General features: G+C 35.0%; 3 protein-coding genes across 9 annotated transcripts; 1 reads left to right on the forward strand and 2 right to left on the reverse strand.

The window, feature by feature from the left end:
- Positions 1-415: 415 nt before the first annotated feature.
- Positions 416-8,011, reverse strand: LOC127810638 (ATP phosphoribosyltransferase 1, chloroplastic). Of its 3 annotated transcripts, none has more exons than XM_052350209.1 (11): positions 7,613-8,011; positions 7,456-7,515; positions 5,207-5,320; positions 3,689-3,754; positions 3,439-3,546; positions 3,241-3,324; positions 2,813-2,914; positions 2,585-2,698; positions 2,438-2,518; positions 2,122-2,241; positions 416-943 (listed from the first exon to the last, which is right to left on the reverse strand). In XM_052350209.1, the coding sequence occupies exons 1-11, from the start codon at positions 7,865-7,867 to the stop codon at positions 848-850; spliced, it is 1,200 nt and encodes a 399-aa protein (XP_052206169.1). In that variant the 5' UTR covers positions 7,868-8,011; the 3' UTR covers positions 416-847. The 3 variants fall into 3 exon arrangements, with proteins under 3 accessions (XP_052206169.1, XP_052206168.1, XP_052206170.1); XM_052350208.1 differs by having other exon boundaries at positions 2,004-2,241; XM_052350210.1 differs by lacking the exon at positions 2,122-2,241.
- Positions 8,012-13,076: 5,065 nt separating this feature from the next.
- On the forward strand, positions 13,077-19,989 carry LOC127810482 (probable magnesium transporter NIPA4). Of its 5 annotated transcripts, none has more exons than XR_008025458.1 (10): positions 13,077-13,634; positions 14,207-14,263; positions 16,472-16,562; positions 16,639-16,799; positions 16,941-17,068; positions 17,174-17,311; positions 17,865-17,957; positions 18,528-18,721; positions 18,977-19,082; positions 19,464-19,506. XR_008025458.1 is itself a non-coding variant. In XM_052349994.1 (10 exons), the coding sequence occupies exons 2-10, from the start codon at positions 13,469-13,471 to the stop codon at positions 19,571-19,573; spliced, it is 1,050 nt and encodes a 349-aa protein (XP_052205954.1). In that variant the 5' UTR covers positions 13,079-13,249; positions 13,419-13,468; the 3' UTR covers positions 19,574-19,989. The 5 variants fall into 5 exon arrangements, 4 of the variants coding, with proteins under 4 accessions (XP_052205954.1, XP_052205955.1, XP_052205957.1 ...); XM_052349994.1 differs by lacking the exon at positions 18,528-18,721 and having other exon boundaries at positions 13,079-13,249; positions 13,419-13,634; positions 19,464-19,989; XM_052349995.1 differs by lacking the exon at positions 18,528-18,721 and having other exon boundaries at positions 13,079-13,249; positions 13,425-13,634; positions 19,464-19,989.
- A 74-nt stretch (positions 19,990-20,063) lies between these two features.
- On the reverse strand, positions 20,064-22,258 carry LOC127810483 (cx9C motif-containing protein 4, mitochondrial-like). The gene is made up of 2 exons (XM_052349998.1): positions 22,165-22,258; positions 20,064-20,546 (listed from the first exon to the last, which is right to left on the reverse strand). The coding sequence occupies exons 1-2, from the start codon at positions 22,256-22,258 to the stop codon at positions 20,452-20,454; spliced, it is 189 nt and encodes a 62-aa protein (XP_052205958.1). The 3' UTR covers positions 20,064-20,451.
- Between the last annotated feature and the right edge of the window lie 558 nt (positions 22,259-22,816).

Consider the following 22,816-nt stretch of genomic DNA (forward strand, 5'->3'; position numbering starts at 1 on the left):
ACTAAGGCTTAATGCATTTTAGAATGCTACACAAAATTGAAAATAAATTTAAAACTCAAAATTGAAACACCAAGAGACCAGCTCTTAAGTATTTAATTTAATATATTAAATTTGAAGTTCAGGAAAGTGATAAGACTTTTCATGTAAAGTTCAAGGAAAAAAATATGAATTTAACCTATACCAAATGGAACAATGAAATAGAGCAAGTCATTCCATTCCATTCCCTTTCCTTTCAAAATCATTCTAACCAAACGTATCTTCAATACTATTTTAGATAATTTTAAAGAAATACTTATAATTATAATTATGTAAATATCAACTATTGGTATACAAATAACATTACCCTATTACAATTTACAAGACATTCATACTTTAGCATGTCCACACATATCAAGTGCATGACAAAAGAGCAAGATTTGATAAATAAACTGAATATGTACCTCTCTATCACTAAAAACCATAGACGTCCTTGAAGTCCAACTTCCACATTGGAAAACACAAACGAAACTTGGGCAAAAGCTTAGAACCCATTGAGCAGAGACTCTTCACATCCGCATGGCTGAAGAGATAAAGGAGTAAAAGCTAAAGAGGTCAACACGAAGAAAGCCATATGGGCTACAAAGTAACAACAGCAAGAGAGAAGCAACACTGATGAAAGATTTCAAATTAACAGGCAGATAAGATAATGATGCTTGGCTGGGCTTCATTAACACAAAATTTTCTTAACTTCCCAGAAGAGCTATGCCCCCTGCACCAACAGATCATTCCATAATATAAATTTGTGAAGTTCTTGGACAATTTTACTGCTACAGAATGCAGAGCAGCTAGAGGCATCTCGCGAATGGGATCAAAGCCCGAGTTTCGAAAGGAGTTCTCGCCATCTTGGAGTTTCTTCGTCGAAAATGTAGGTCAGAGGCGAGATCAGAACTCCACTGCCACCAATCTGCATTAGAAGAGAATAAGCTCCCACAATGGCCCCAGATCTTCAGAAAGGAAAGTAAGGGAATCCCATATAAAATTTCAAGAGAAGGAATGTAAAAACTCATAATAAATATAGCACTTCAAGGTAAAAAGATGGAAGTGTTTTCTTAGTCCATTCAAGTAGACTGCCTGCCCTATCCTGACTAAGGGTTTCTTTCATGGCGGTTTAAGTTCTCTTCTCTTGCTTGTGAATTCTGTTATATCTTGCAGTTGCCATATCTACGGTTTTCTTGGTTATAGCTTACCTGCAGCGAGTAAATTCCTTACTTTTTGAAGGTAGGAGGCTATGTAGGCTCCACATTAAGATAGTCCCAAAAATATGACATAATAAAGTGGTATCAAATTACTGAATCAGGTTCAACAAATCAGCCATTTCCCTGGCTTTGTTTACCTGCATCATGCTTTTTTATTAAAAAGAAAAAAAAAAACTAGTCAATAGATTAAGATCATTACTCCGCCAGGGGATGTTATTCACTGCCGGTCCCAAGCCCGGATAAAGGAGGAGGGTTGCATTAGGTAGCCGACAGCCAGCGTAAAACCTAGTCGGATCCAAATATGAATTCTAGACAAATTATCTGTTGGGGCGTAACCCACATAGAAGTCTAGAATTCATGTAGCCGACCCCACATAATGTGATAAAGGCCGGATATGTTGTTGTTGTTGTTGTAGTCAATAGATTAAGAATCAGTTGAACTGGTTGGGCCATTGTATGGAAAGTTTCAGTTCTAAGGTCGGACATAGTGTGCATGAATGGTAATACCAAGTTTTCATGTTCTTCAAAAAGTGTAATATGAAGGTATAAGACCGGAAACATTTAAAGTATCATTTGTCTGGCTTTATTTACTTCAATAGGACTGCAGTTACAGAGCACAAAAGATGGGCCATTTGTTTTTCTGATTGGTGTTGAGTGGCAGATTAAGTTTGGTTGCGTTTGCACAATATAGCTATTTCATACTATCTCATTCTCAGACACCAAAAAAGCAGGGTTCTACCAATGTAAACAAGTTGAAGACAACTCCTACCCGACACTGGGTTCTCTCTCTTGGAGCTAGCAATGGGTGAGAAAAACCAGTTTGTAATCTTGTCATGATGATATATAAGTAGAAGAGAGAGAGAGAGAGAGAGAGAGAGGTCTCTCACCGCTCTCAGCTGTTGAACCGACTTGTAAAGCAACTTTTTGGGTACACATATGACTATTGCAAAGTAATCAACTGTTACCCTTCCATTACGTTTGCAAAAAACTGGACTTATAGTGGGCCCCTGCATCATGAATGTGAAAAGCATATGAGAAAAACCAAGTCAACACTCAACGACTGCTTGCAGAATACACAGTTGGATTTATCACATCATAATCCTGCTTCTCAAGCCCAAAGAAGACCCTCCTTCCCTCAAGAGTCATAACATGCTACAGTTTGATGCTTATTTTCTTGAGAGAGCAAAACACAAAGAGGTTCACCTGCAGACCCGATAGTGATGTTTGGCTCAGGATTCTCTCTGCCACCTCATCTGCACTGCTTCCCCTCATGTTTGCAGTAACCTACCATAAATAAAGTGAGACGACAAAGAACAAGAAATGACATTATATGAATAAATACGGCAATACCGTGAACTGTCCAATTGCCCTCAAATGTGCCTCCAATCTTTCAAGAATTTCATGAGTGGCATCCAATACACCTTTTCGCAAGGTCAAGGACTTCCTGCTAGCAACAAGGACAGCCTGAAGACATGGCCAAATAAAGTAGACATAGTTTGAAATTAATTGCCTAAAAGATCCCCACATGATAAATTGTCAAGTATTGTTGCCATGATGTCAAGTAAATAAAGAGTTCACCTGACTCTTCACGATGACTCCGCCTTCAATTTCTTTCAAATTGTTCTCTCTAAGTGTCGTTCCACTACTCACAAGGTCAACTATAGCATCAGCTATTCCCATCTAGATTAACAAAAGAGCTAGCAGGTAATATTAATACATGAGACATTATTAAAAACATGCATGTCTAGTGGTTGGCTTTAAATTCCAGGTATGGATTTATCAAATAAAAGAGCCAAGACTTAATGCAAGCCCAAGTAAAGCTAACTTTATAAGCACTGAAGCAACAATTCAAATAAGCATTGAACCTACAAAGAGTAAATGTATAGCAATATTGTCAATCCAATCCCCCCACTCCCGCTCAAGAAGGCAAGTGTGATTATGAATACTCACGAAACATCAGCCTAACTATATAGCGACATTGTCTGTAGAAAAGAAGCAGCTCTCACCGCAGGTGCTGCCTCTAATGCTCCATCAGCAGTTGAGAAAATAACATGCTTTAGTCCATTTTCCTTCATAAATTTTGGAGCCAGCTATGCATAAAAACAGAATGGTTGTTTAATGCCTATTGAACCTCCAAAACAAGAAAATTGGTTGTAATGAAGAAATAATTGAACAGTAATATGACAAAACTGATGTATACATACATAAGTGAAACCAGTGGCAACTCTCAGAGGTTTCTTGGCTGTCCACTGAGGCATCTGTGCCAGCTCCCTTAGTGAATTTATATTTTCAAAAATCCCATATTGGGGTATCTGAAAAAAAGAAAGATGTCACACCTAAAAGAGTAGCAACAGTGGAAAAACTATGTGCCATAGTATATGTTGAAAGGCAATGACAACTTGGCCAAGGATAAACAAAGACACTAGTCTACGTTAAAGGAGAACGATGACTTACAGCCAAGGATAAACGGCAGTCTCCAAACTCAAGTGCATCATGAACAAGAATTAGATCTTCATTCCCCTGCAAAGAATAATTCACACCATGAAACTTACTAATAGTTTCCAATAACATCAAAATAAAAAATGGAAACAAAAGCTCAAAAGAATTAACAGTACCAGAAAAAATTCAACAACATTGTAAATCATAACACTTGCTAATCATTTATATCTATGTAAATCTTTTGTAAGGCCCTTATAACTCATATCACACTTCATAATCTCCCACCAAGTTTTTCTTGGCCTTCCTCTGCATCTTTTGCCAAATATTTGTTTCATTCCATTCACTCTCCTAATAGAAATCTCTATTGGTTTTCTTCTCATATGATCAAACCATCTTAATCTTATCTGACGTATCTAATCTTCAATAGCAACTACTCCGACCTTATTACAAACAATCTTATTTTTTATTTTACATTTTCTTGTATGGCCACACATCCATCTTAACATCCTCAACTCCTTTATGGCCATACTTTTCACATTTTAGTGTTTTACTACCCAATATTCTGTGTCATACAACAAATCTAGTCTTATAATTTTTTAGCAATAGGAGTCTTAGTATCATATAAAACTCTAGGTGGATTTTTCCATTTTAACCATCTTGCCTTAACTGTGTGGGTAATATCCTCATTAACCTTCCCATCTTCTTGGATGATTGATTCAAGGTATCAAACATAAATATGCATTACCACCTCAACATCATCAAAAGTTGCACCAATCTTCTTTCCAACACATTAAGCACATGCGTGCCACTTCAAAATAAAAATACCTGCTGCACAACAGCAGCCTGACAAAAAATACAGACCAGATTTACCAACTTAAAAAATCATACAGCCAATTTTAAATACGTGAAAAGGCAACACTAACAACATACCAAGCCTTTATCTCTCTATATAAGGTTAGCTGGTTGGCTATACAAATTCTAGCTTCCCATTCATTTTTATCTATGGCCTTATCTTTTGTAAGACCCATGTAATTAATAAAAATGTGAAAAATAACTTTATAATTAAACAACAATAATAATAGTAACAGTGACACATAGAGACTGATTTCTACCTCTTGCTTGCTTGCTGGGACCTAAAATATCAAAATTACCAGTCCATTCAAACCTCAAAAACATATCATTCAATGAATTTCTCATAGCAGGTTATTGGCGAGAAAAATTCAGTTGTAACTAAAATCAGAATAGTTCAATCCAATAATAATAAATAGAATGTAGCCAAAAGCAGATGAAGGAGAAAAGTGTTGCATCTTAACTTTAGACAAATGCATAAAGACAGAAGCCATATATCCACTATGAAAATGACTAAAAGTAAATACTGAAAACATGTGTTTAACCAGACAAAATTTCTTTATCATACAGACGGAACTGTTCAACGGGTATCCAACAATATGATCATGCAGTCCACTATTTGCTTCAGACAACCATGAATTCTCCCTTAAGAAATCAAAACACAACTCACTACGCAATTATTACCTGTCCATATTCACTAACGGTATCGAGACCCACAATACCTAGGTCTAGATCACCTGATACCAATTTCCTTACTACGTCTTTTGGCCGCTGAAACCATACTTCCAGGTTTGGAAGCTGCAACAAAATATTATACATCATTATCTCCAGCTACATAAGACAAAACTTTGAAGCAAATTTGTGAGTAATAATTTATGAATATTCAACCATAAACAATGCACAAAAGGAGGAGAAAACAGCATCTAGAAGGGAAACTTCTTGGTGAACTTCTTAGACAACAAAGAGTTAGTACAGGGAATTACCACTTGCGTGACAGTACCAATAACTTTTTTTTTTTTTTTTGATAAACAGCAGAGATATGATTTATTAATAAGTACCAATAACCTTCTAAATTAGCCTGATACAAACTTTGGTGATGGAGAAATATAAATCACCAAACACAAAATTTAAAAGGTTGGTTGGCAATTGGTTTTATTTTGGGGGCCAAATATGTTGAGAAGAGCTCAAGCCCACTCAGACCTATTTTTGTTTACCAATTACTTTTAATATGCTTAGAATGTGGCTTCCACGTGTAGGAAGATATTGTCACAGTTATGGAATGTGACAGTAACAATCCTTCTAATTCAATGTGTATTGGAAGAGATAGTTGAAGAACTGTGGGAGGAAAGGGAGAGATTGGAAGAGAATGAGAGAAGGAGAGTGTGAGAGAAGTTGAGAGAGTAAGGATTGAATTCTTGCTTGATAATCGATAATCTCTTACAGGGAAAGTTGTGAGCTTATGTAGCTTGTTCTGAGGTGCTGCCACAGCAGATCATAACCCTCATAACAAACTATTTTGTCCTAACCTAGCCACCTTTACACCTGGATATTCCTTCTAACTAACTAACAGCTGGAAAAGAGAATTACAATTAAACAATAAAGAGAAACAGTGAAAGTAAATAAATCCGCAGCAAAATTGGCCTGGGTTGGCCTCGGTTTTGTGACAGATATATTATAAAATATGTAGGTGTAAAGCAATAAATAAACAAGAATGACAAAATCATACCATTATATATCTTGGAAGCTTTAAAAGACCAATAAATAAGAAATTAATGAACTCTTGGAGACTTTAAAAGGCCAAAATCATTACAACAGCATAAGCCTCAATCCTACTAAGTGGGGTCAATGACATGAATTGATCTTCAATTATCTCCATGACCATTATATCCCATGTCATATCCAAGGGCTTTTCAACAATTTTATTTTGTGTGTGTGTGTCTTCCTCTACCTCTTTTACTACAATATCTTCTATACTATCCACTCACTTTATAAATATATCTATTAATCTTCTCAAATGTCCAAGTTATCTTAATCACATCTCATACATCTTATCTTTAATAGACGCCAGTCTAATCTTATTATGAATAATGCCATTCTTATTTCGTCTTTCCTTCTATGGTCACACATCTACCATAATATCCTCATCTCAATTACATTCATATTTAGGTGCTCAACTGGCCGATAATTGCGTATCCATTCAATAAAACTTCCCAATTAACTTTAAAGAGATTTTATAATTGCATAAAATGCCAAATGGAATTCTCCACTTTACTCATCACATCTAGATTCTTTGAATAACATCTTTAGTAACCTCCCCTTCTTTTTACACAGTTGATCCAAAGGACCATAATCATAAAGACAAAAATTATTTATGTTCATTGTCTACCATGTTGTTAAACCCTCCCACCAATGACCATCTCCTATGCCCGTAGCCATCCTGCTAGTTGTTGCTTTCCCATCTATAGTAGTTTATTGACCTTAGAAAAATATACCAATAGTTGAGGATCTACACAACAGGAATATTGGCCATTCACTCAAAGTTTACTGAGTACATAAAGCAATACGCCTATCAACATTATCCAAACTGCAGATGGGAACTGACTTCACACTTAAGATTGTCGGAGAGGCCAGAGACCAGCCTGAGTGTTGTTTTACACTAAACAGCTCAATATTGCGTGTGTATATAAATGCACCAATATTTTAGCTCAAGGAATTCAAATTCCGAAGTGATGATATGCAAAACCACGTACAAGCCTGTAAAATTTTTAGTTCAACTCTGCTCTTGAGAATTAGTTACATGTTTAACCTGAAGTTTGGAATAAAATACAAGAACAATCAAGAGCTTCAAAACACGTATCTTCCGCCTTCTATGATTAATGACAGGTTTTAGCATTTTCCACTTTACAATTTCAACTGGCCAATAATTCGCGCACCTGGGGAATTTCAGCAACGTACTGCCGAGGATTGACCTGCCTGACCGATAATTGGCAATCCTGCACGAAACAGCGAAAAGAAAAACCTAAGAGTCCCAAATAGCTATATAAATATATGCGCAAATCACAAACAGATAGGGAGAGAAAGGCAAAGTACCTTGAGGAGATCGAGAGTGTCGGAGGCCATACGGCCTTTGCTAGGCAAACCGAGACGAATTTCGTTCCTCTCAGGAACTTTCTGGTCGACATTTCCGTTCACCGAAGTGGCCGGAGACGCCAGCGAGCAACAAGAGACGGTGAATGTCACAACAAAACGAACGGATGGCGAAGAGCGAGGAGACGAAGAGAATGCGGAGAGAGAGTTGGCATAGGAGAGGGGACGCTGTTGGAGTGAGGGGCTCATGACGGACATGGCGGCGGATATGCGGTGGGGCAGCCGGATAGACTCCCTCTCCCTCTCTTCTCTACAGTAACTTCCTTGCTGACTGTTTGTGGTCAAGATACTAATCGCCGCCGCGGAGGAAGCAAATTGCAAAAGCGAGCTGAGAGCTTGAGACACGAAGGGGTTACGGTAGATCCTAGGGGGGTTCTTTATGCGATATCTTGGTTAATTACACTCAACTCCTTCAACTACTGCCTAATGCTACTTTAACCCCCGACATAAAATGGATAATGTTATTTGTATATTAATTTTTATATTTAATTTTGACATTTAAAAATAAATAAGGGTGTTCAAATTTTAATTTGAATCGATAAATTGATCCAGTACAAAGATCGAATAAGTTCCATCCAATATTCGATTCAAATAATTTTAAAAGTCGATCTTCAATCTAATTCTTATATATGTAATAATTTTAAATTAGATTGGTTTGATCTGATTTGATCCTACCCTTATTCGGTCTAGTCTTCGATCCTGGTTTTGTCTAGATCAATTGAACACCTTTACTCATAGAATTATAAATATTTCTTCAATAAATTAACAATACTTATAAATTATAAGTGTCGAATGTAGTGTATATATAGTATTATCGAATTTAAAAACTATATACCACTCTATAAATCTAAGATAGTGTTTGTTAACCAATATATAGATCGAAAAAATGAGATAAAAAAGATATTTCAAATAAAAGTTTTTTTCATTGTATTTGTTAAATTTATCTGACGACTATTGAAAAATAAGTCATGTGACTTCTTATTTTAGTTTTTCCAGATAAATTTATTTCTCCATCTCTAGATAAATTTATTATCGTGGTCCTTACAGATAAGAAAAAATTATACATGTGTCTTCCAATGCATTTCAAAAAATTTAACAAATAGTTTAATAAAAATCTTAAAGTGTTTATCAGACTTATCTTGACTATTCCATATATTGGTTCAAGAAATATTTCAACCTTATTTTGATACAACTTTATCTTACTAATTTTAACAAACACTACCTAAGAGTTTAGGCGTTTTCAAGTCTCATTTGGCATTGAGTTTATACCTATTATGTTGATATGAGTTTAATGTTAAATGCACTAAATGGCGTGTTTGATAAACGTGCAAGCTTTTTAACTCATCTTACGTTACATATATTAGGATCTAAACTAAACTTTAGTATTTTGATGTGTTACGAGTTCAATTGTTTTACTAAAAAATTATAATTAAAACTTAACTCAAAACGGATTATTGTCTTGTTCGGAAGATTTAGTTGAGTAAGCTGGTTGAGGTAAACTAAGATATATTTGATTACCAAAAAATGTTTGGTAAATTTGTCAAATTGAATTAATTTTAATTATAATTATTTGGTTAAAACACTTAAATGCCCTTAATACATCAAAATACTCAAGTTAAATCGAAGAATTTATATGTTTATAAAACGAAAAATGATTTATAATCGAATTCATAATAGAAATCATAGGTCAACTGGGGTGAATTTATTGTTTAAACCCTACTCTACACAATACGTGAAGTTCTTGATTGTGTCGTAGTATTCAGTCCAAATTTGAATTGACTTTAATTATCCCTTACCCAACAAACTAATTTTCATATTTAGTCTTAAAATGGCCTAAAAAATAAGTAAAGTCAATGTCAAACGAGGTTGACTTCAACTAATTTACTCATCTTAATTCAAGTCGAACCTAAATCTTCAAATAAATAATAGAATCGTAAATAATATTATTCATTCTTAAATTTTATATTTTATAATAATTTGGTATTTATACTTTAATTTGCCTCATTACGATTTAGTTATATGTTAAAAAATCCATAAAAAAATATTTTATGACACATCATAAAAACTACATGCATATATATATATATATTATATATAACATAGAAGTTGTGATTTCCAATTATTGCCATGGTAATCGCTGCTACAAACATAGGGGTGAAATAATCAGGGTTGGCTTAAAGGTTGGTGGGATCGTAGACTATAGGCGGTAAGCGATAGATGATAGCAACGCAGTCGATCGCAGTGCTTTCTTTCTCTTTCCGTCCTAATCGGTGACCACATGTTTGTTGTCTCTTATTCTTGGTCCCATTCATCTTGCTAGCGACCACATCTCCTCATCTCACAGCTCTTGTTGGCATCCGCAATCTCCTTTCTCTAGTGTCTCTCTTATTCTCCAGCGTCTCTTCATCCTGGCATCTTTTTTAGCATCTCTTATCCTTCTCTTAGTGTAACATCTTTTTGGGGTCCTTTCCAGCTAGTTTGGTTTTTTTTTGTCTAAAATTATTGAGTTTTCTTCCAAGTTAATATTTTTTTAATTTCTCAAAAAATTAAGCCTAAGATTAAAGAGATTGTTTTTTTGCCTATAATATATTTATTACAAATTTCATATATAAGTGAAATTATGTATATATAATATATATATTTGTACAAAATCTTCAAAATGTTAAGTGAAGGCCTTCGACAATCGCTGGTTATTTGTTTTTATTTTATGTATTTGTAATGTGATAATTTTTTAATAAAGTGTGACGAAATTTGAGATGAAAAAGTAATTTATAACAAGATCAAAAATTTAATTATTGTTATAAGATAAATAGAAGTATAAAGATTATTTTGTTATAGAGCATATAGATTTAATGGACCAACTATGTTATTACCTATTAATAAAAGATAAATACTTGCCCCTAGGGCATAGCTCCGCTGGCAAAGGAAGAACCTCTTGGGGTGATACTTTTTGGGTTTTCAGATTTCATGTTTGAGCCATGTCCAGGGGAGGAAGTTCAGCAGTCAGAAGTGATCTTGAAAAATTAAAAAATGCTTGTCGCTCTCATGTTTGTAGTTATGCTATGGATCAAAACTGGCTGCTAAGTCCTTTGATTTACATCTCCTGCTGATATCGTGAGGTCAAACAGTGGGGGCACTTGTGATGGTGCGTTAACAAAAAAAAAAGAAGAAGAGAAATACTATATTTATAAATTAGTTTGACAAATAATGATCACAAATTGACGTGAGATATATAAATTTACAATAGTCTTACATAAGATTAATAATAAATCCACTTATTACCGTAAGCGATTGTTAATTTTGAGTTAAATTATTATGAATTTATATGTGTTACGCCAGTTTGTAAAGATTATTTATGAAACTTATTTGTGGACATAACATTTCCCGTAATAAAAAATTATCTGTTGAGCCAACTTGTTTATATTAATTAAGTTTTGATGATTAACAATTTTTTTTTATGATATAAATGTATTTCTTTCTCATATAAAAAAATAAATTTATTTTGAATTAAAAATGAGTACAAAGAATAAATTTATTTTGAATTAAAGGTGGATCGTTTTTAAACACGTTTTATTCTTTTCATCATTTATGTCTCAAAAGTTTATGTTTGAATTTTTATTTATTGATAAATATTTTTATTATTTATGAAAAAAGTATATTTATTTTGAATTAAATGAGAATTACATTTAGACATATTTTCTCTTTCTCATACAAAAAATAAATTTATTTTGAATTAAAGATAATTAGTTTTAGACATGTTTTCTCTTACTCATGAAAAAAAATAAATTATTTTGAATTAAAAGATATTGCTTTTAGACATATTTTATTATTTTAATCATTTATGTCTCAAAAATTTATATTTGAATTTTCAAATCTTGATTTTTCATACAAAAAGTAAATTTATTTTGAATTAATGTGAGACATGTTTTCTTATTATTTGAGAAAGTCTAAATATTTTTTGAATTTCAAACTTCATATTAACCATTTTTTAGTGGCTAAAATGCTTATAAATACCCTCCAAACTCATTTTTTGAGTATCCATCGCACATATTGCACATCCAAACCTCCCAAAAGCTTTCAAGCTAATTTTCAAACATTCTAAAGCTCTCAAATATTCATTGTTCATCTACCGAAGAGCCATAAGGCAAGAAAAGAAAAAGATATTGCAAAGGCGAATCCGATCTTTTCCATTCAAACTGAGGTCACCGTTTATTTATTTATTTAAATATTATTGTCTTCTATATTTTGTACTTAATTGCTTATTTGTGTCCAAGTGTGGACAAATTATTTGTAACATTTAAATTATTATTAAGGATCGTATATGTTTTTTAGATTCGTTAAAATCTAGGTGAATCTAGTTTCCAAAATGAAATAGAGAGAAAACCATAGTAGTTGCCTAAAACCCATTGTAATCTAGGTGTGTATCTAGTTTTCAATGTGAGCTAGTGTGGAAACCTTGGTCATTTTGATTTATTGGAACCCCATTAGTGGTTAGATCTTGAGAGAATGGATTAGGTGTGTGTAAAGACACCGAACCACTATAAATTGTGTTATGCCTCATTGTATTTATTTTTGTTATATATTGTGGTTTACATTTATTATTAATCTCAAATATAATTTATTATATTTATCAAATATGTATTTTTCAATAAAATCATTAATCAAGAATATTTATTAAAATTGAAAAAAACTAATCACTCAATTCACCCTCTCTCGAGTGGCTATACTCAAGGGACCAACAAAATGGGTTATAGGCAAAAGACAATTAAAAAAAGTCTAAAAGCCAAAATATTTTTTTTGACAAAAAATGTGTAATTTTCACATAATGAACAAAGCGCAAACAAAATAACTCCCATATCAGAAAATATATTCGAGAGTTATATGAAAAATGATGAACATCATCCCATAAATGTCATAATTCTAATGAATAATAAAATGTAAGATAAACATTATGTATAAGAATTATGATTCTAGTGAATATATGAATATTACAATAAACATTATTTGAAAGAATCATAATTTTAAGAGATTTAAAAAAACTCAATACTTTTCTATGAATAGATGATTCATCATTTTTAAAAAAGTACGTATTTGATACTGATTTTATTGGGGTGTTTTGAGTAGAGATTGACTTGAACTTTTTGACCATTTTTTTATTTTATAGAGTTTAAGTGACTTAATGATGATATTTTTTATTAATAAATTTATTGTTGTATTCGAGCGATAACCCCAAATACTAATTGAATACTTGGTGACACGTGTGTATTTGGGCATTATGTTATATATTTAATTAATAAGAATATATAATATATTAATATAAAAATATTAAGTTAAAACCCCGAAATACCCTCGGCTACGACCGAGGACCGGCTTTCCTCTGGTTTCTTCGTCTCCTTTTGACTGCAAATGGAATCATCCGGTGGTCAATTCCTACCTTTTCCCCATCGCTTGGTGGGAAAGAAAGTGAAGATATATAGAAAACAAAACCAAAGAGAAAGGAGGAGATCTATGGAGCGGGCTTCACAGTGAAGATGGAGTGTGCGATCCATCAGAACGAGTCGAAGAAGAGTCCTCCCTTCGGTAAAGACCGAACCAAGTTCTCTCTCTCTCTCTCTCATCGGATCCGAGCTAAGAAAGCATCAGTCTGAGCAAGAATTTCATTCTCTCTCCACGCCATAGATCTCGGCACACACCTCTATCTTTATATGAAAGATCGATTAGTTTGGTTACTGAATTGATACTCTTGAAGTGATAGTTGGTACGTTGAAATGACCTGCGAGAGCTAGGGCATGCGTGGTAATGGCGACGGAGCTAGGGCATATCTGGAGAGACTCGTACAAGGGGATGTCTTCCGACAATGTGAAGGGCTTGGTGTTGGCATTGTCCTCGAGCATCTTTATCGGGGCGAGCTTCATTGTCAAGAAAAAGGGATTGAAGAAGGCTGGTGCCTCTGGAATTAGGGCAGGTACTACCTCTTTTGGATGCACATATACTGGCTTTCACTTCAGACTGTTCCTTGAATTTGGGGGTCCGTAGCATTGAGAGAGGCGGCTGTAAATTTAATCACCAGGGCAATTGTAGTATTGATTTGCTAGCTTGCTGCATTTTGACTGCATTAGAGCATGCTATTAGCACAGATCAAGTGAATATGGAACATAATTTAGCAGTTGAAGCAATGGGCTTGGCAATGGTGGATTTACAGACGTATGGGTTAATGCATACATATGGTTTCGTAGAGTTAAATAAAAAAATAAATAAAGAAAGAGACAGAAGTTGGAAAGAGCTGATCCAATCTGGATCTCAACGCAACAATATCAGGGCAGCACATTATTTAACATCTAAAATGCTCATTTGTAGAAACTGTATATTGCATTAATATGTACATGCTTTAATATTGAACATTTGCTTCATCCTGCACCTGTAGCATGTTTTTCAAGGCGAGTCCTTTCTTTATTTCTCCGGGATTTACTAGATGTATTTTCCTGGTCATTAGGTGTGTTTTTTTAATTGAAAAACATTTTTTCTCTATGTTGACAGGTTCTGGAGGTTACTCGTACTTGTATGAACCACTGTGGTGGGTGGGCATGATAACAAGTGAGTGTTGCATAATTCTTGCAAGTCTAATTATGAAAAGCATGCCTCCATGGCCGTGTATGAATTTGTCATTTGATTTGAAGATTTCTTACAGGCAGAGCAATGAAAGTGAATCTTAGCTACTTATTCATCCACTTGAATAGAAGCAAAAAGGATTCTCTGATCTTACTTATCAGAAGAAAAGGTGTTCAAATTTGTCATTATTGTGTGTTCGAATGTGAGAAAAATCATGTGGCCTTGTAGGATTAAATTATTACAGGTGATTGATGGTGAATTTTGTAAATGAGCCATGCATTATGCTTTTTAACATGGGGCATGAAATGTCAGGTCTATAATAGTCCCTTGTAGAAGGAAGGTAAGTGGGTGGGGAGGGCAAGGATTTTTGGTCTCTTCGCATAAATGGGGGAAAGCAATGCAGTGGGGAGTAAAGAATGCATCACAAGCTGGGCCTATTGTAGTGGATACTTCCTTAGTTGGACTACCAACTAGGTCACTGCATATCTATCTACTTGAACTGTGTACTAGCACCATGTTGTGTCTTGTGTCAGATCCCCCAAAACTGCAAACCTTTGGTTTCTGGACTAATACCAAAGTTTTGGGTATGAATGAGTGAATATGTCTTGTCACATTTGAATAGATTTGGTTTTTTCATAAAGTGCTACAGTGTAGGATCTCTTTTATTGTTCAAGTAGTTGAAATTACTTGGGAATAATTGAAATGCAGGATTTTATCTCCCTATTCACACTAGAGCAATTAAATGTTGTTTTGGCTATTCAATTTGTACTTCTTATTCCTTCATACAGTATTGAGGATTGAAGTATCTATTTGGGTTAAAAGTACATATTCAAAATAGAGATGTTGGTGTTCTCAGTAATTAATAAAGTTAAAGGACACTTTGGACAATCCCTAAATTCGTGGAATTTATCTTCTCCTTTCATGCAGCCACTCCAATGCAGGTGTAATTACATTTTGTTAACATGGTGCAAGTGTGGGCTTTATGTCAGACTTAAAGAAGTTCATAATTTCTATGCTTGTGAGTTGGACTTCTAAAGCTTGTCAAAGTTCTCTGGCCTGACTATTTTAAGCTGAAAGGCTTATCTGGAGGTTATTCCATGGGAAGATGTTGATGGGTGGATAAGCATAATTTGCTTTGCTAGTTAACAAGAATTTTATTATTGTTGTTGCTTCTTTTGCAGATAATATTCTTCCTGTTTCTTCCAACCAAAAACAAATAAAAAGATTAGAAAACTCACCTCGATTCAAAATAGATGCTTTCCCTTTTCCTGGGGTCAACTACTTGGATTATTTTTCCCCATTCCCCTTAGTCAAGGGCTATAATTTTGTTTAAAGTACACTATGTCATTTTTTTTTTACTATTTTGATCAAAATTAATTTTGGTCTCCCATGTCCCTTAGTAATGGTAATAGTATTGCACTCGATGGATATGGTTTCTCATCCCTACTGGGGATTTTTTTTTATCTTAGTTGTACATGCCCAAACTATCTCACCTTTTTTTTTTCTGAGTCTATTTTCAATAGATTAAATTTTAGGAGGCATAAAAATTTGAAGTTTGGAGTGGGGCTACTTGGATCCTTGCTGGTTATAGTATGAGTGGATGCATATTTAAGAGCTAAGGGCAAGGCTGTGTATAAAAATGACCCTCCCCTGACCCTTGCAAAGTGGGGAGGCACAAGCATTGGGATCATATTCTAAGAGAATTCAAGGTTCTGCAGTACCATGAAAGTTTTTGTGGAAAGTTTATTTGGAAGAGGAAGAAAATTTAGCCTTTAATCACTGATAGTTACTCCTTTATGTCATAAGGATTAAAGGAATAGTGATTCTTTTCTTCTCAGATTCTGCAGTGCCATGAGAATCTTTATGGAAAGTTTTTTTTTAATAGATGTAATTGACGTTGGTTTACCATTTAAATGCTAAGCTGTCTGTGTGATTTGTGGCCACTTGTGCATTATCTTCTACATACTATACAACTTCCACAAGCAACTCAAATGTTCTAAACATTTTCTCTTGTGTCTCACCTTTTTTCCCCCCTGATAGTGAAAGGAAATTACTTGGAACTTTTCTTAGCTGCACCATATTCATATTATTCTAAGTACATATATTTCCTTGCTGTCCTGCTGCATGAGTTACTTCTAGTGTACAAAAGTTAATGACACGTCAGTTCTAATGGATAGTCCTTTTTTGTGACAGTGATTGTTGGAGAAATTGCAAATTTTGCTGCTTATGCATTTGCTCCAGCTATTCTGGTTACTCCTCTTGGTGCACTCAGCATTATTATCAGGCATGACTGAAAGATATATGCCATTTTTAAACTTTTCCTACCTGGTTTGACTGCTAATGTCCTAGTTGTACTGCAGTGCTGTACTGGCACGTATCATTTTAAAGGAGAAGCTGCATATTTTTGGGATTCTTGGTTGTGCTCTGTGTGTTGTGGGTTCTACCACAATTGTTCTGCATGCTCCTCAGGAACGTGAAATTGAATCTGTGAAAGAAGTGTGGGAACTTGCTACTGAGCCAGGTAGCTTTTGCTTTATGCTGAAGATGGGGAGAAGGCCTGATTTTTTTGCCCTAAAAATATTAATGCTTAACTTATTCGTGCAATTAATTTTATATTTTAAATGTAACAAATGATCCAAAATATTGTATTTCATGTTGGCAGGTTTTCTCTTGTATGCAGCTGTCGTGTTAACAGCAGTCTTCGTTCTTATATTTCAATATATCCCAGAATATGGTCAGACACATATAATGGTCTATATTGGGGTTTGCTCATTAGTTGGTTCTTTGTCGGTATGTGTTGATATTTAACAATTGGACTGTTGGAAACCTCTTCATTCTATCATTCCTATTTTAGTTCTCTACGGATTAGTTTATTCTGGGCATATTATATGACAGGTCATGAGTGTAAAAGCCCTTGGAATTGCCTTGAAGCTAACATTATCAGGAATGAACCAATTACTCTATCCCCAAACATGGTCTTTCGCTGTTGTAGTCATTACTTGTGTTATTACCCAGATGAATTATTTGAACAAGGTAACATTTCTTCTTCTTTTTTCTTTGTTCTTTTCTTATCATGTGACCTTTCCAGGTATTATCTACATAATTTCCACCCCCTCCCCACTTCCCCCCCCCAAAAAAAACAAACGTGCACGTATCAACAGTAAAAGCTTTCCTGCCTACCCTTTATCTTGAAAAGGTGAAACTCAAAAGATTTGAAATTAGGAGCAAAAGTCTTGTCTTACATTAATGATGTTCCAGGAGATGCAATCCATTTTCTTCTACTTCTGGCATCTGTTGGACCAAATTAATTAGCGTTAAACTGTATGGAGTGCCTGCTGAGTTTCCGTTTTAATGGTAGCATGCTTAGCAAGCGATCCAATTTGCAAAAGAAATTATTAGTGTCCTGCTGATGAATAGGAGCAAAAATTTTGAATGTGCTATTTATAACAATTATATAGGTGGGTGCTTTTTCCTGCTGCTTTCCTTGTTTCCACTTCCACGAGTGGAATTTCACTTATTTCCATTGGCTCATACCAGTTCTTATATGATCTATTCATTAACCACAGTTTCTTTACTTTGAGTGCAGGCCCTTGACACATTCAACACAGCTGTTGTATCTCCCATCTACTATGTCATGTTTACATCTTTAACCATTTTGGCAAGCGTGATCATGTTTAAGGTAATTCTTTCAGGCAAAAACTATTAGTGCTGTGTCTGGAACTAGGATTTGTTGAAGGAAATGAAAAGGAAAATAAATTCTATTATGTGCTTGTAAGAATGCACGTGCATGAGTTATTTTTCATTTTCATTTTTCTTTTCCTTTTTTCTTTCTGTTGGGAATTCTAGCTGCAAAATAGAGGGTAAAAGATAAATATATCTGATAAGAGTTGTTTACCTGGTTTTTGTTTATATTTATTTTGTTTTGTTCATATATATTATCGAGCAGGCCTATGGTATCTGTTGATTTATACTTCTCTGCTGTGTCTCCCTGCTTCTCTCTTTCCCTCTCCCATTCTCTTTTGCAACAACTTCCACTGATATTCATTGGTGTCTGGATGATCAATTTCTTGATCGACAACTTTGTTATATCTGCTTTTGTGATAATTTGATAAAAATTTCCCCGGTTTTCCATGATGAAAATATCCATAAATATGTCAACTCTGGCATAGAAAAGGTTGATAGAGAAATTTGATTTTACTGTAATCCTCGCCATATAAGACCATGATGGGTAATGCTGGTACTTTAGCAGGAAGCATAAAAGTGGATCTTGTTTCTGCTTTTGTTCATCCATGGATCTTTCTCAGCCATCAGGCAATAGATATTTGTTAGGGGAGCCCCTCTTTCCCCATCCAGCATGGCCAAGGAGAGCATGCCTCCTGATCCAGGCTATTTTTGATGGCGGGTCCTGACATTCTGGGCTACTGGTCTGTCTGTATTCTGCAGGTTGTTATCATGTTATAAGTACTGGAGTAAATGGTATTTTGTAAGACATCTAAGGTCTCAGTTTTTTTTTTTTTCTCCAAAGAAAGAAGCTGGCTATTGCCTAGTGCCTAATTTCTTTATCAATTCCTAGTATGTCACACAGATTCCAATGCTGAAATTGGGACCAAGACACCTAATGTACAATTAGAAAAAGAACCTGAACCAATGGTATATCTTGAGTGTTGCTCAAAATTTGAATATTGATTTTGTGTGTAGGACTGGGATAGACAGAGTCCAACGCAGATTGTAACGGAAATGTGTGGTTTTGTGACCATCCTCTCAGGAACCTTTCTTCTTCACAGAACAAAGGACATGGTTGATGGTAAGCTCTCGCTTGTCTTTCTTGCATACAGTTTATCCTATTACATAGACAAGGTGCTTCAGAGACCAAGAATGGCCAGGTTTTAATTATATTTCTAAATTTTGAGTTTGGAGTGTGTTTTCTTTGTCATTAAAAATCCTTTCTATTCCTGAAGCTGGAAAATCCTGGAGAAGCAGAACTAACACCTCGGTTCTAAGAACATAAATGAATGCGTCTTTTGAGTTTAGGTGTCTTGAGAATCAAAAACAAAACTTTAAAACACAACCAAACACACCCAAATCTTTCCATAAATGGGAGTGTTTGTGGATGAGGCCCTTTTCTCCTAATTCTAGATAATTCAAGTCTTCCTGTTGGATGAATAACATGTCAAATGAAATGCAGGTACGTGTTCATCACCTTCATCACGGCTTCCAAAACACACAGATGAAGAGGATGGTTTTGGATCAGAAGGCATTCCCCTAAGGAGGCAGGATGCTTTGAGATCAACATAGCATGCTGAGGGAACTCAGTAATGTAAACTTGTATTTTTACAGGCACTGGGGAGTATTAGATCCACCTTCACATGTTCTTCCTCAAGGCAACTGGAAAAGGAATTTTCAGCTTGTTCACTCCTTATCTCTTTCTGAAACATGAGTTGCAGCCACCATCAGAAGCCAGAGTCCTTCCCCTCCCCTCAGACAAAAGTGCGGATATATATCAGAGAATATTGGTTGTATAAGAGGAAATTGCTTAGCTGATGAACCTTGCCATCAAAAGTATGAAATTATCAGGTCTATATTGACATTCCATCCCTTTAGCTTTTCCATACTTGTACCTCCATTGACATACTGCTATTATAGTCCAATTTCAAAAGTCTCATATTCTTTTTGGAAACGAATAAATCTTCTGGTTGAATCTTTTCCCTCAAGATTTTCATTCTTGTGCTTCAAATTGCCATTATGTCTATTGAGAAAGTTATGGTGCAGAAGTCAAGCAAGACCAAGGAAGGAATGGCTTCCAGTCTTGCTTAAACAATAACAGCTAACAGTGTAGGAATCCATGGGGATGTATAACTGAACCCTGTAATACTTTTTCAACAAATTTGTCTACAGCAAAGATCTACCCTCCTCTTATTTCCTCTATTCAAAGCCCTTATTACTACACGTGGAGGCAAACTTCTGGTAACCAAGATGCCTTGCGTTACAAATTCTAATAATATGCAGAATCTATACCTCAGTGTTACATATGGTGAAGGCAAACTCCTGATAACCACAATGCCTTGCACGACCCCATTCTAGTAACTCGGCAGGATCTGTGCCTCAGTGTTAGCTTTTGACTAGTGGCCTTGTGTTGAGTCCATTGTCTGCAAAAATGTAGCTCGACTAGGCTCTTATCTGGGCTTTTGCTTTAGGAGGCCGGATAGAGAAGCACAGTGGGTTGACTTGTAATTGCACTTCTCGCAGCACGATTGAAGCAATTCAATGACTCTAAAGACACCTACATGACTTGAAGGTACACAAAATAAGAATATAAATGATAACAATTCAATAAGGTCAGTAGTATTACAAGAATGGGATATATCAACCTATAAATCAAAGCAAACAACAACAATCACAAGCCTTAATTGTACTAGGTAGGATCAACTACATGAAATTTAGATCTCCTGCCATAGATCCATGGCCATATTCTTTATAAAGCCACTATATCTTATGTCATGCTTAAGGGCTTCTCACCAAATTTTCTTTGGTTTTACCCTCACCTTTTTGTTATAAATTTCTTCCATTTCATCCACTTATCTTGCAAATACTTTCATTAGTGTTCTTCTCACATGTCCAAACTATCAATTAAAGCACACGACTAAAATTTATAGCACATTGTTCCCAGCTCACTGCTTACCAAGTGGGGAAATAACCAACATATAGCTTGCAATGGAGTTTATACAGGACGCAGACAAAAAAAAAAGTGTAGTTATAAAAGACAGACCAGCTATATTCCAGGTTCAAAACAATGACAATAATACAAACATTAAACTGAAACCACTAGCAGCTAATTTAAAGAGGAACTACCCAACGTTTGTGGATCAGTAGACCTCCCAAACTATTGCAGAACATGCAGATCAAGGGTAGACTTGATTTGATTTAGAATTGTCCTTTCCATGAGGCTGTCAAAGGTTGACTGAATCAGACACACTGACAAATCTTGCTAGCAAGACACCAGAAAATGCACCCTGGTACTATGTATACAGACTTTAAATTATTGTAAGCACCACATATTATAGAAAATAAAAATTACACCCTTAGATTAAATTTCATATTCAGGAGCCAATCTGAAACTTTATACAACTTCGTAGGCCACAAGGGGCTGCAGTAAACTCTAAAACATGTCTTCTTATTTGACACAGTTACAAGGGAAGATAGAAAGTGCAAACCAGATACTTCTCCTAGTGACATCAATCTGGCTTCATTTATTCATAGGTAGACATCGATAAAACAAAAGGATAATAAGATCACAGAAGAATCATGGACTTTCTAGAATGTTTACTGCCAACAAGTTCCTATTAATGTGGAATCTAATCTATTCTCCAAGGATCAGTTACCACTGAGTTCCGCATTCCTCCATGCAGGGTTTACCAGTGAGTGCCTTACGACTTCCTAACGTTAATAGCATTGGCAATGAAAATCTATGATGCTGCAAGTCCTGATTAGCAGCTAAAATAAACCCTAAAGCCTAAATTATCACTGTTTTGTTTCAAAATTCATGTTTAATCTCATTGTTTACATGCAATATATCGCACAGAAAGAGGCAAACATTTCACCATAGTTCATGAAGATCCCACACGAATTGAGTAACCTATCAACAGAAATCCAGATGCATTAAGCAAATCAGGTTCGCGCAATTGAGCATTCTCGCGATTTAAGAGGAATCAGACTACCACTGTTCGTGTCAGTTGCCAGCCATGAACACTAACAACCCAAGCCGCCTCAATTTTTTCCACTTCCACGATTGAACATAATCTTCTGTTTGATTGCGTGAATGTGTCTCGGTTTGCTTTTCATTTTCCACAAAAATTGAAAACTTCAAGCAAGTTAAGGATTAAAGAAGCGAGAGGCATGCCTTTGAGGGTTGAAGTTGTTCTTTGAGAGACGCGCTTGAATGTCGCAGGCCTCCTTGCACGGTTCCTTGCTCCGCTCTCCCATCTATCTCTCTCTCTCTGTAAGGTCCGTTTGGAGTTCTTCTACAGGGCCATACAAGCTAATAGAAAGGCTTATAGAATGAGAATTAAAAGACTAAAATATCCTCATCCACATTGCATTGGAAAAAGTGCAATACAATATGAGAGATGGTATTTTAGTTTTTTAGCCTTTATTCTATAAGTTTGTCTGTCAATCTGTTCGACTCTTAAGAATTTTCCGATTCATTCGATCACTGTTTCCTTCTTCGAAAAGGTTTCTTGGAAAGTCGGCCTAATGATCGGAAACGTTTGGATGTGGGTAATCCCTACTCCATCTAGGAACAAGGATAGATCTATATCCCGAATATAGTTTCACGTTTGAGAAAATACTATTTGAACATTTAATTTTGAAAGGCCAAATCTATATTTTTTTCTATTTTTATTGTTTCAATTATATCATTTAACTTAATTTTTGAATCAATTTAATTAGTATATTTTTAACTTTTTTTTCGTATAACAATATAAAATTTTCATTCTTTTAATTACACATATGAATTTGTATTTTTTAGTCAATTTAACCTTT

The sequence above is a fragment of the Diospyros lotus genome, chromosome 9, assembly GCF_014633365.1.
Source record: "Diospyros lotus cultivar Yz01 chromosome 9, ASM1463336v1, whole genome shotgun sequence".
NCBI classification, from domain to species: domain Eukaryota; kingdom Viridiplantae; phylum Streptophyta; class Magnoliopsida; order Ericales; family Ebenaceae; genus Diospyros; species Diospyros lotus.

What these genes read in the sequence shown, in the direction of transcription:
- LOC127810638 (XM_052350208.1), bottom strand. Translation starts at nt 7,867, where the DNA reads ATGTCCGTCATGAGCCCCTCACTCCAACAGCGTCCCCTCTCCTATGCC. An exon ending in GAGTCATCGTGAAGAGTCAG is followed by an intron (nt 2,699 to 2,812) that starts GTGAACTCTTTA and finishes CCATGTCTTCAG; the next exon opens with GCTGTCCTTGTTGCTAGCAG. An exon ending in GGGCAATTGGACAGTTCACG is followed by an intron (nt 2,519 to 2,584) that starts GTATTGCCGTAT and finishes TATTTATGGTAG; the next exon opens with GTTACTGCAAACATGAGGGG.
- LOC127810482 (XM_052349994.1), top strand. Translation starts at nt 13,469, where the DNA reads ATGGCGACGGAGCTAGGGCATATCTGGAGAGACTCGTACAAGGGGATG. An exon ending in GGAACTTGCTACTGAGCCAG is followed by an intron (nt 16,800 to 16,940) that starts GTAGCTTTTGCT and finishes TCATGTTGGCAG; the next exon opens with GTTTTCTCTTGTATGCAGCT. An exon ending in CATTAGTTGGTTCTTTGTCG is followed by an intron (nt 17,069 to 17,173) that starts GTATGTGTTGAT and finishes ATTATATGACAG; the next exon opens with GTCATGAGTGTAAAAGCCCT.
- LOC127810483 (XM_052349998.1), bottom strand. Translation starts at nt 22,258, where the DNA reads ATGGGAGAGCGGAGCAAGGAACCGTGCAAGGAGGCCTGCGACATTCAA. An exon ending in CCCTCAAAGGCATGCCTCTC is followed by an intron (nt 20,547 to 22,164) that starts GCTTCTTTAATC and finishes GTGTCTTTAGAG; the next exon opens with TCATTGAATTGCTTCAATCG.